Here is a 13,067-nt window from a genome sequence, read left to right as displayed (position 1 = left end):
TCTAGGTGTCCAATTCCAAGGTCTTGGCCCTAGTTGACCAAGGTCTGCTCTTTTAGGATTGGTGGCTCGCTACCCCAACTTATTAGGGAACACGCATAAGATGGTACTTACGCCTTAGGGATCCCAAGTGAAGCTATTTATTTTCAAGTATATTCTTTAGCAAAGTTTTCAAGTTGAAGAATTTCCGAGTTTCAAGTTAAGTTAAGAAAAAAGCGAGTTTAAGGAAGTTAAATGCTTGCATATGTTTAAGAAAGTTAAATGCTTGTATATGCATGTTTCCTTGAGTTAAACCTGTTTTAGTTTCTCTATTAGTACGAAAGTATTTATGCATGTTTACATGTACCATCAGTGTAAGTAGTAGTAAAGATTCTGGCATGAAAAGTATTTTTAAAAACATGCTTGCACATCTCGAGATTTTTGTGAGTTAGGTAGTACTTACTAAGCTTTGTTGCTTACTAGTTGCATTTCCTCTTACTGCAGACAAAGGAAAAGGAAAACAAATTTGAAGGAAGGCGACAAGGGGATGCGTGATGGTGTGTGTGATGCTTGGACTATGGAAAGCCTTGGGAATTTGCTAAGAACATAATAAGATTTTTCTTTAAATTACTAAGAAAATTTAGAGAGTTTACTTTCTATTCATTGTTAAGAAGATTTTATAAATTGTTAATTTTGCATATGTTGGATATTGTTTAGTATTTCTATTACTAGTGATGAAATAGATTAGTTTTAGTTAATGTTTGTTGGATATTATGATTCCATGTCTTTTAAGGAATATGCATGAGATTCTAAAGTAATAAAATGAAGAAATGTTTAATTAGTTTTACAGATTGATACTTTTAGCACGTGAGGTATGCTAATTGATGCATTGTATGTGGATTCATTTTAGAGATTAAAAGAAATTCATTTAATTATTGCCAAGTAGAGTAGCGCTTAAATTAAAGAAGATGTAAAAGAGAAAGAAGTAACCCAACTCTTAGAAAGCAGGGAGGACGGGGGGTGTTACACTCTAGTTTTGATTTTTCGGACTTCCGTACCTCTTTAGACTCCCTTCATGAAAAGCAAAACACCCAACAACGATTGTTGGTGGGTCGCTTCAAGTTATCTAACGACCAGTATAGGGAGGTACAGGACCATTTTAAGTTCACTAGGGACTTCTATAGTCAGGTGACAGGGTTCGTTCAGGATTATGATGTTGACCAGGAAAGGATGCGAAATTTTATGGATGATATGGATATCACTAGACAACAAGTAGATGTTTTGTATCAATATCATCAACATCTTGGCCATCTTCCTGGCATGCCTAGATTTCCCCCTGGCTCACATCAAAGGCCCCCTTATCCCCCACCCCCGCCACCGTATTGATTTCATCGGGACGATGAAGAGTCTGAGTTTGGGGGGGTGTTGTTGCACAACCATAACTTGAGTCAAGTTGAGTTTTTCTTTTTGTCTTTCTTTTGTTTTTGCATACTTTACCTGCTCTTGCACATTTTATTCGCTTTAGTTCATTTAGTCGTGTTCTATTTGTGGTTTATTTGTTTCTGCTCGCAACTCATTTGCATTTTTCTTTCCTATTTTTAATTTTGTGGCATATTCGAGAACATCAACCATCTACTTTTTTTGCTACTTGTCCGATAGCAAAATAGCTAGCATTTTCTTAGTTCATGAGTTTCCAGATGGTGCTAGTATGTTTAGTGTATCTTCTTCCTCTATCTTTAGTAGCATGAAATAAGCTAAGTATTGTACGGAGTTTGGTATAAGTTTTCGCCTAACCTTAAGGACCTTATTTTCACTACACTTAAGTACTTAAGCTTGAATGGTAGATATACTTTTGAAATAGTTATGATTCATCCAAATTGTTTAGTACTTTTTGTTCCCATGGTGATTCCTTACTTACATTTTGGTTACTGGATAACCTCGGATCATGGAAGCTCATTTGGAAAAATCCAAATCCCAACATATGCATTACATGTGTAATAAGTGCTACATCTATAGCACCCCTAAAAGAAAAAAAAATGAAATAAGGGATAAAAAATAGTTGCCGTGAGTGGAAACTAACAGTTCACCCCTTTGAGACCGAGTTAGGTTACTGGGGAAATGAATGTTATGTTTCTCTTGATTCCGAGAAGTACCCTTTAAGACCTTGTGTAAATTAAGGAAAACGAACCAAGTGTGTGGCAGGTAAGTGTCTATCACCGGGAACATTAGGAACTCAAATTGTATGACGACTTAACTAGGACAAAGAATTGAAACTTGAAAAGTTTGAGATACTTACTGCACCGAGCACAAAGGACTTATGCTTAGGCCATACTTAGGTTACTCCACAGTCATGCTTAACAATGAAACTAGCTGATAGAGTTAGGCGAATGCACTAGGGATTATGAAACACAGTAGGGACTCAGGAAACATAGTTTGTAGCATTTTTTTTGAGGATAAGCAAAGGATCAAGTCTGGGAGTGCGATGTGCGCAAATATTATGATCATTTACGCATGTTTTAGTGCACATTCATGCACTTTATGTATATATATTCGTTGCATGATTGCCTCTTTCATCTTGTATTTATTATGTATACTCTTTTGTTCGGATATCTGCTCTTTGTTTGGTTTTGTATTGACAGGGACAACTTTCAGAGCGAAAACGATAATTATCAACGCACCGAAACAAGCCAAAGAACACGACCGTGCACTCTTGTCACGACCGTGTGACCAGACAGAAGGGGAACAGTGCACGGTCGTGCAATCCCTGCACTGTCGTGCGGCCGAGACCGAGGTAGTTCAACACACGGCTGTCTAACCCTGCACGGTCGTGCAACCCTGCACAGTCGTGCCACCCCGAGACCAAAACCAGGAAGGGCCCGGTCGTGCATCCTTGCACGGCTGTGCGGCAGGGACCGAGGCCAGACACCACACGGCCGTGCAAATTGACACGGCTGTGCAGCGCCATCAGAGGAGGAAATGAACACGATCGTGCCATCTCGGCACGGCCGTGCTACCGCGACTGAACCCTAGTCTATATAAGGGGTTTAACCCTTTTTCTTGAGGGGGGCACTGGGAAGCGGCCCGATAATTGGAGAAACATCTTGGAGCCATCCGACGCCATCTTGGATCTCCGTCCAGCGATCTTCCACGACCACATCGACTCCAGAAGTAGAGGATTGGACCCGAAGGCCACTCGTCGACATAGGATAAGCATATTCTCTCATTCTTTCTCCGTATCTGAAGATTGTATGTTTATATACGTTATGTCTTTGGGTATTTCTCCGATACTTATGGAGTAGATCCTTTGTTCTAAGATTATGGAGTAGTTGTGGCTCAGTTTGATGTGAAACTCGTATTGTACTTACACTTGTTGGATGATCTTTTATGCTTTATTTCAATTGCATGTTGCTTGATTATGTAGAACGTGTTAACCTCGTAGAGGGTTTATTCCTAGATCGTATACCCGAGGGGCCCTAGTGACAGGGGTAACCCATTCACGAATGTTTAGGATACTTCCTTGAAAGGAGAGGTAAATTCTCCTTAAGGAAGCAAGAGACCAAACCTAATCCTTAACCACTATCCTTAACTTACCAGTTAGAGTTGTGCCCTCAAGATTTACCGAGGTGCCCTAGTGACAGGGGTAAACTGTGACAGGACTTCTTAGAGTCCTTCTTTACTCTGGTACTTAAGGATAGCCGCTTTAGCTTCTGGAAATTGCATGATAAAGGACAGTGAGTGTAGGATAGAGTGTGACACATCAATACCACCACAACGAAACCGACCTCCTAGAACTCCTCATAACCAAGACACATCAACTCACTCGATCTCGACTTTTCTCCCCGACCTTTCTTCCCTAAGTTATTCACAACCCTTGGTGATCTAGCTAACCTTTAGTGAATGATTGCTAGTGCTTATAACCAGTCCCTGTGGGATCAATATTTTTATTACTAACGATGGAACCGTGCACTTGCGGTTGCGTAACACCGATATGAGAGCTTTGGAGCCACATGGTGCCTTGGAGGGTATATGCATCATGGTTTGAGGAGGGAAAGATGAGACTATGTACACTTGGGATATACCTTTAGTGGGTGGGTGGGAGGAATAATTTTGTGTGAGCGAGGGATGAGAGGATTTACATGATAGAACACCTCTTAAGCATGAGAGCATGTACATCTTGTTGAGGGGGTGAGGATATAAGGATCCACCTTTAATGACCTATCTAGCCAACAGTAAACGAGCCGCGGTAAAGATGCCCTAAATCCGTTTATAGTTGAGGCTTTGCTAAAAAGTCTATGAGGTTGAATAAATCTTCTAGAATCATTTATCTTCTAGTCCGCAACAAATCACTCGCGGTAAAGACATTGCAAATTCGTTGATAGCTAGTCACTTATTAAAAGTGTGCAGGGATAGTGATGGTGATGACAGACCAAGTTGAGGATATGAGCACTTACATCAGATGAGCCGATCCACAAGAGGAGGATGGACAGTGACACTAGATGGCACATTTGCCAAGCACGAATTGATGTTAGGAGACATACAGCATGATGGTGTGGCATGTAATATGGAGTTATGACACGCGATATGTCGTCATCTTTGGATGGAGGATATGATCGTGAGACTATTAAACGTTGATGACGCGGACACTAGGTAGCATAGAACAACTTAATGATGGATGCCGAAGATTTAGAGACCAGTCGAAGCTTGTTCTCCCATTGCTTGTGTGGAAAATAAGTTATCTATCGAAGTACATTTGATGAAAGAGATGTTGGTATGCATGAAAGTGATGACCATATGAGAATTTTTATGCAATATCTCAAATCTCTTCACAGATCTGATATTTCGTCAGACATGACATATATAGAGATCTTTAGTTTTTATATATCAATATATTTCTTTGATGAGATATATTTATCTTTCATAAAAAAAATTACTACTGAAATAAAAATATCTTCATGCCAAAATATAAGATGAGGTGGCCGTTTATGATTAATAATAAAAAAATAACCTTTTGATGATTCTAAATATTAAAATTGTGTTAATTAATGAGAATAATACTAATAATGACCTTTTCCACTCTCTTTTATTTTTACCTATTTTGTTTATATTTTTTTTTTACTTTATAAAATCGAGCATTGATCTAAACCAACAATTTCTTCCTTAAATAATTATGATGATTTTACTATTAATAGACCTTCAGGATCATTCAGCTCTTTTAGTGCTCAAAGTCATACAAAACAAGGTATGAAAATTCAGTCTTCAAAATTCTCATTTGCAGTCTTTAAGCGTCTACAATTTCAGTGAAATTAAACCATAGTTATTAACATCACGAACATCTCATTCTCACAATATATTTTACAATTTCAATGAATGATCCAATTATTCAAAGTCCTCAGCTGCAAAATGAGTTTTCCATCGAAGAAGAAAGAGAGAGAGACAAAAAAAAAAAAAAAACAGAGAGTTTTCAGTGAACAAGACGATAATATTCTAAAGCTTTGATTACCTCGCATAATTGATTAACATCCAAAGATAGATTAGCAAGCACATCCGGAAATTGTTGTTGCTGGAAGAACATACATAGAAGTGATCGAATATGGGTTGGTGATTCGAGATCGAGTTTCTAAAGATTATGCTGCGGCGACCATTTCACCATCACCTGCAGATTGCTCGGTTCCACTGGTCCCAACGCTGGAGATATCCATGACCTTGACCATGGCGGAAGTCACCAAACAGTTCTCCTTGCGTTCGTCCTGTGTTATCTGCTGCTGACGGCATTCGAGGCTGCAGAACGCAATATCGCCTCTGCGGTCCACAAATCGTTTGGTCAAAATCAAGCTTGAGGTCAAATTGGAGACGAAGGTGAGTTTTTGACAGAATTTTACAAAAATAGCGGAGAAATATTTGATAAGAAAAGCTAAGATGTCAGAAGAAAGAGATGGCAGCACAATTTTAATCAACGAGAAGAAGAAGAAGAAGAAAGGACCGATTTAGGAGGCAGATCGAAACGGAGCAGATGATTACAACGAGAAAGGGGCAAACATTATAGGGAAATTTTCTGGTAGTGGACTGCGGAGGAGGATACAGCGAGCAGAGGATGAAAGAGATCGAGTAGGATCAGAAGATTACAACAAGAAAGGTGCGAAATTTTCAGGGCAAATTTCGAGTACCTGTACATGAAGGTGTCCCGGCCAGGCCCTATTCGGCGCTTGCAGAGGCCGCATGCGGCGAGGAAGGGCGCCGTTTCGACCGCCGGTAGGTCGGCCGAGTTCTTCCAGCGCCTCCCGCCCACGTGCGCCTGCATCGCCAGGTACTTTGCTTCCGGTGAACTCTCCCCCCTTTCCTGTGGTGGAAGGACGACGCAATCGATATTATCCTCTTCGGGAGGAGGTTGGAGGATCTTTACGTCTTCGAGAACGGCGTCGGCTTCGAACTCGATCATGCTAGTGGTCCGCCGCATGGGAAGCCGATGACACGACCCTGTCTTTCGCCGCCGCCTCCTTCTCCCCTCCCTTGTAGGTGGCCTTCTCCAGGGAAAGAAGAGAGCGGAGGACGGAGAGGAAGCGGCGGACGAAGGAAAGAGAAGAGAGGGAGGCGATTCAGAGTGGAAGAAGAGCTGCAGGAGAGAACAAAAAAACAAGAGGACTTAAAACGATGGAAACGAATGTCAGCCGTCCATTGAGGACTGTCCACATCACTTCTTTTTATTATTTATTTATTTATTGGTCGAATAATTTTCAAACTGCCACAGTGCCATCCCAAGCATTTCCCTATCGGTATTTTTCTTATTATTTATAATTATTTAGTTATTTATTTTTCATTTTTTATCTGAAGTTCAATGATTGGCGTGCAGCAGCGCGTGAAAGACGCAACCATCTGACAACGACGGGTTTGCTGTAGAGCGAGGGATCGATACCAGGTCCCACCACTGAGCGTGGTGGTCCCCGCATTCCACCCGGTGCCCGGCAAATAAATTTCCGAGTGGGACACATGGCTGACTCGGACGACAGCGACGTGACTCGGCCCACCATGGTTCGGTTCGTATTTTGTCCCCAACGGGCACGCAGCGACTTGCCCCCCATTAAGTTTCGGTTAAATTTCATATGAAATTTTTTCATAACAAGTATATAGGGAGATCCATCCTAACCGTCAATATTTTGAGATTCACTCCCTCGTAAAGAGAAAATTTTCTAGTAATTTATCATTGCTAAATCTCAAATTCTAAATTTCTGATACTGAAGTGTACTCGGGTCCATAGTTACGTATCATTGCTCTGTCTATTAAGGTCGTGTTGCATTATTTCCTCTCATACGTTGCACCTATAGGCCCCTTGAAAAATTACAATATCGCAGTACATTATTTCTTAAACCTCAAACCACCCTGCGACCTATGTTAACAGACCCTCTATTGAGGAGCCGAGATACCTTATTCAAATCATTTGTAGGATTGGGGGATTAACTAGAGTCGTGAATAACGGTAAATTAGAATTTTAATCTCTTACTAGCTTACTTTAAGGACATACTATTAATTAAATCAAAAATAAATGACATAAAATTAAAGTAAAAAATAGAGATTTTATTTAGTTATAATCATGGCGATGGTTAATCTAAGGCAATATAAAGCACTAAGAAATCTCATTCTTTGACCAGAGTCGAAGGTGAAATAGTCCCCTACAACAGTTAAAAGCTTAAAATGAAATACAAAAATATTATTGAAACTAAGAGAACAAGACCTCTATTTATAGCATTCGGGTTGAAATGACTATTTTACTGACGAGGCATATCGAAGGCACCTCAGTTCCAACAGAGGCGTCTCACCTCCCCCTTGACTCAAACTACTCTTTTTCTCTCATTTTTTTAAATGCTCCAACTTCTTGAGCTTCCTTTTCTTTGGGTATTTTGTGTGGTAGTGCCTCATTTCATCACACGTGAAACTTCTAATGTGCTTCTTCTCATTCTTCTTCCTACAACTCAAATTAAATTCTAAAGGAATTGAATTGAGTTTAGGAGTTACCTATTTCTTATCAAATGAACACCTACTCTTGTAGTGCCTTTTTTCATTGCACCCGAAGCAAGTGATGTGGTCCTTTGACTTCACTTTGGTAGAGATGTTCACTAGGTTGATTTCCAAGACTTCTTCCTCGCTTGTCTGGATTATTCTTCAACCCTTGAGGATGTTTCCTTATTCACACTTGTGGATGATATTTCTTCATCCTTCTCCTCTTCGGAAGTTGAACACACGTCATCTTCCGGTTGCTCCTCCTCCATTTGAGCCACTTCATTCATTTCTTCGAATTTCTCCTCTTCATATGTAGAGATGAGTTCTTCACCTAAAACCAACTTTACCTTGTGTCAAAACTCGTGGGCGTTCTTATATTCATATACATGACTTATCACGTTAGAAGGTAAAATATCTACCAAAATTGATATTACCTTATCATTTGCCTTTGATCATGAGGTTTATGCTCTTCTGTCCAATAGCATAGTCAGAGTTTCTTCTCTTTCTTATCTCTCGAAACTTTGAACGGATCTTCTACCACCATCCTTCTACCACCATCATGGTGTCCCAATCTGTCTCAAAGAAGTTCTTCATCTTCATCATCAAAAATGTGATGTCCTATAACCCTCCTCCTTCAAATTTCGGAGGTTCAATCAAGTCGGTCATCTTCTTGAAGTTACTCTTCTCGGCGGTTAGTCCGATGAAGTGCAACCTTAGCTCTGATACCAATTGTTGGGGATCTTGTGGCCCGCTAGAAGGGGAGTTGAATAGGCAGTGCCCCCAATTTGATTGCTTCTCCCTACGATGTTAGTTTGCATAGCGAAAATATAAACTAATACAAATACAAGTACGAAAGCTAAAGACTAAGAAAAAAAATTCAAATCGCCAATAAGCTCGTTTACGTGGTTCGAAGATAACTTGCTCCTACTCCACGGTTGTCCGTGTTAGTTAGAGCCATAGAGCCAATCATTTGATGATTGTTGTATGGACTCGTTGTATCATATTCTTATATATTAATAAAGACATTTGTTTATGGTTATTATACTTACTTGTATTGGTGCCAAATAACTAAGTATAATAGCGTCCTTGAGTAGAAGGTTCTTACCTATATCAATCAATTGGTTGAATCGATAGTGAGATGATATAGGGAACACTACTCTTAATCATTCCTAGTCGAGTATTAACATTCAGGGACAATATTAATGCGACAAGACTAGCATGCAGGTCAACTCGATGACTTGATCTCACAAGTCATAGATATGGAGATATCAAGTTGACACATGGGTATGCATTAGAGAATGTATACTGAATGACCCACCATGAGAAAGTATCATGGATCGTTATATGAGTGTCATATACTTTCTCATGTGGCTATTAGTATGACTACTAGCCCTTGGACCTGAAGTCACCATGGTTCCCTACATAAGGAGTTACGTACTTTGGCTTCGTCAAACGTCACCCGTAACTGGGTGGACTATAAAAGCGATTACTGGGTATGTAACAAATTATGTGGAGGGATGTGAGTGATGTAGATGGGATTTATCCCTCTTATATGACGGGAGTGACATCGATATTCTTGATAGAGTGAGACCACTAAGTGCATGGTCATGCCCAAATGAGTCAATATAAGATGTTGAGCTCATTTGATTGAGTGAGTCTACTTGGAGTTCAAGATTTAGATTGATTAGAGGATGACACGGTCTATGCCTCATATTGATCAATTTAGATGTCAAGGATAGAAGGACACTTGTCATATATTGTGAGGAGCCACAATTAGTAGTCACAAGGTGATGTTGGATCTCAACATTCTTATAACTTGGGTAGTAATGATATGTTGCTAGATACCGCTCATTACTTATGCTTCTAAATGGATTTAGGAGCATTGCCAACGTTATAAGAACCTATAGGTCACACACAAAGGGCAATTAGATGGAGATTGTTGGGGATCGCACGACCGGCTTGAAGGGGGGTTGGATAGACGGCGCCCCCAAATACTCGCTTCTTTCTACAACGTTAGTGCGCAAGCGGAAATGCAAACAAAACAAGTAGAAAGCTAAATACTAAAGGAAAGAATTCAAACCAAGCTACACGATCATTTACGTGGTTCGGAGATAAAGCTCCTACTCCACGGCGTGTCCGTAAGGTGGACGATCCCGATCCTTCGGTGGATTACTCCCCGGAAAACTTCCGGCTAGCTCAAACCTCCTTGTGGGTGGAGAAACCTCACCACAACCCTCACAAGAGCTCTTTTGACGCTAGGGCACAAGTAGACTACTAATAGAGATTAACCACCTCTATTTCGTCAACTCAAACCAAGCTCCCAAGCTTTGGTTTTATAGGCCACGGGTTGGAAAACCCCGCCTACCAGTCGACTGCCCTCTGTGGAAATTCGACCGTTACATCCCAACGGCTCGATTCCACACATTCTGTTCGCTGCCAGTCGACTGCCCCAGTCGACTGCACCAGTCGACTGCTAAAACATGCAGTCGACTGCTACAGTACTGCTACAGTAGCGCTACAGTACTGCTACAGTAAAACCCTAAAAACTAGGATTTTACTCCGAGTACAATCTCTCGTGCACTCGTACCCTCACCCTTATGACTCACTTGATGCTTCCTTTGCAGCTTTGACCTTTTGCCTTCAAGCCTACTTCCTTTGGCTCTCGTCCCTCGGATGCATTCAAGCCCGCGGCTCGTACCCAATGCCATCCTTCGCGTATGCCTCGAAGTCGCTTCCCTCGGCCCTTGTCCTCGCTGCCTTGTCCACGGTCCCTCGGATGCTCCATCCTTCACCGGACCCGAAGCCATCAACCTGAGTCATATGTGTATCCTGCAAACCTGCACAACTCAAATACACATATCAAATACAAGGGTGAACCTAACTTAAACCCTTTGCCCAAACACCAAAACACATGGTCCCGCGGACCATTGGGATTGCTCCAACAATCTCCCCCTTTTTGGTGTTTGGCAATACGTTTAAGTTAGGGAAAACATATAGCAAATAAACATGCTAAAACAAATGGACTTACGTTGCCAAGGCTACACACTTGGACTTACACCGCCGAATGGACTTACGATGCCAAGGCTACACACTTGGACTTACAACGCCGAATGGACTTACGATGCCAAGGCTACACACTTGGACTTACAATGCCGAATGGACTTACGTTGCCAAGGCTACACACTTGGCAACCGCCGAAACAATGCACAGGGCTTTTTAAGAACCTATCCCAAGGCTCCCCCTACACCTAAGCTTCCATTGAGCTAGGATTTTCCACATAAGGCTTTTGAAGGACCTATCCCAAGGCTCCCCCTTTACCTAAGCTCTCCATTGAGCTAGGATTTTTACAACGGGCTTTTTAAGAACCTATCCCAAGGCTCCCCCTACACAAAGGTACTTTCAGGTTTTCCTAACTAAACCTTACTTCTCCCCCTTTGCCTAACATCCAAAAAGTTCTCCAACAATATCCCAATTATTGAAAACTTGTCATCCAAATGACCCTAAACTCATGTATGTATCACCCATGGATCCCATACATCTATATGAGCTGACCCGGTCAAAATCTAGTGCTGAAAACACTTTCAGACTGGTATCAGTCGACTGAAAGAAGTACCAGTCGACTGCCCCCATGAAAACGAGCTTACAGAGACATTCTGTGCTCAAGAACAATGTTACCAGTCGATGGTAACTGTACCGACTGGTACACTATTCATGAAAAAATCAACCTTTTCTGGCCAACTTCAGAAATGCGCCAGAAATTCCACAGACCTCCAAAAATCCCCAAATTTTGTGGAGAGGTCTATTATATCAATATCTACTTGGGAAAAATATATATAAAAATATATCTATCACCAATCCCAAGATTGACACAAAACACAAAACTAGCTAAAAAGTTCAATTGAACCTTGACCTAAAGTCCTAGTTTTGGCTTCCTCTTGATGTATTTGCCCATATTAACCCACAATGCATCCCTAGCATTGGTTTATATGGCATTTATACATCCAAAACCAATTTTCATGCTATATGACTCCAATTGTCATATTTCTTGCATGAAACATAAACTAATTGTGCCAAAACCCTAGGTTTGAGACTCAAGTCCGTCTCCAAACCACTTGGCACATTCCATGGCTTGTCTAGACTCCCAAGTAAAACCCCCTTGAGATCCATTGGCCATGGGTCCCAAATTGACTCTTTGAGCTCCCCCTAGAGCTCTTAACCTTAGTCACCTCCCTAGGTGACTCATCCACAATGGCTAGGCCACATCGGTCCACCCCCGGTGAAACTTGGCCTACAAATCTAACTTTCTTAACCTTGGACACTTTGTCCTTGGTTAATTTCTCCTTACCATTAAATGGTTTTCCCTTGTCATTTATTGGTTTCTCCTTGCTATAGTCATATGCAACCCTAGCATAAGACTTTCCCTTAGCTTTGGAGGACTCTCCCTTGCCATGATCATTTGCCACCCTAGCATATGAACTCTCATTGGCCTTGGAGGGACTAGATCGGTATCCCAAGCCCGATCTATCATTATTGGGTCTTTGGCTACCCAACATCATCCTTAATTCCTTAGATCCAACATTGAATCTCTTAAGGAATTGTTCCAACTTATCAAGCTTTCCCCTTAAAGCTTGATTCTCCTTCTCTAGGTTTCTAACCCTAGAGTTAATTTGTCCAAATTGGACATTCCTAGACCTACCCTTCCTAGGCATGTGTCTCCCCTTTTTGGGATTAATGCCTTGGGTCTCCCTAGGTCTATTGTTTCTAGATTTTTCATGCATAGATTTCCTAGGGTTTTGATCTACATTAACCCTATTCCTATCATGATATTTAAAACCAAAATTTTTCATGGGCATATAATGATTAACATTATTTTTCCTAACATGCATGGGAACATAAGAATTTGAATTTGAGTTACACTTCAAATTAGGGTATACCTCCCTTACCCTTGAAGCTCCCCCTTGACTTGAGCTTTTCTTCTTCTTCTCTTTCTCCCATTTCTTTAATTGCGCAAGCTTCTTGATCTCCCTCTTCTTGGGGCATTTTGTGTGGTAATGCCCCTTCTCCCCACACGTGAAGCATATGATACGCATCCTTTTTCC

General features: G+C 41.1%; 1 protein-coding gene across 1 annotated transcript; it reads right to left on the bottom strand.

The window, feature by feature from the left end:
* Window positions 1–5,447: 5,447 nt before the first annotated feature.
* Window positions 5,448–6,603, bottom strand: LOC122056533 (FCS-Like Zinc finger 3-like). Its single transcript, XM_042618530.1, has 2 exons — window positions 6,141–6,603; window positions 5,448–5,775 (listed from the first exon to the last, which is right to left on the bottom strand). The coding sequence occupies exons 1-2, from the start codon at window positions 6,428–6,430 to the stop codon at window positions 5,601–5,603; spliced, it is 465 nt and encodes a 154-aa protein (XP_042474464.1). The 5' UTR covers window positions 6,431–6,603; the 3' UTR covers window positions 5,448–5,600.
* Between the last annotated feature and the right edge of the window lie 6,464 nt (window positions 6,604–13,067).

Source organism: Zingiber officinale, chromosome 3B, assembly GCF_018446385.1.
Source record: "Zingiber officinale cultivar Zhangliang chromosome 3B, Zo_v1.1, whole genome shotgun sequence".
In the NCBI taxonomy this organism is placed as follows: Eukaryota; Viridiplantae; Streptophyta; class Magnoliopsida; order Zingiberales; family Zingiberaceae; genus Zingiber; species Zingiber officinale.
The sequence above is the reverse complement of the archived record's forward strand: the minus strand, read 5'-3'. Positions and strand labels throughout refer to the sequence as shown.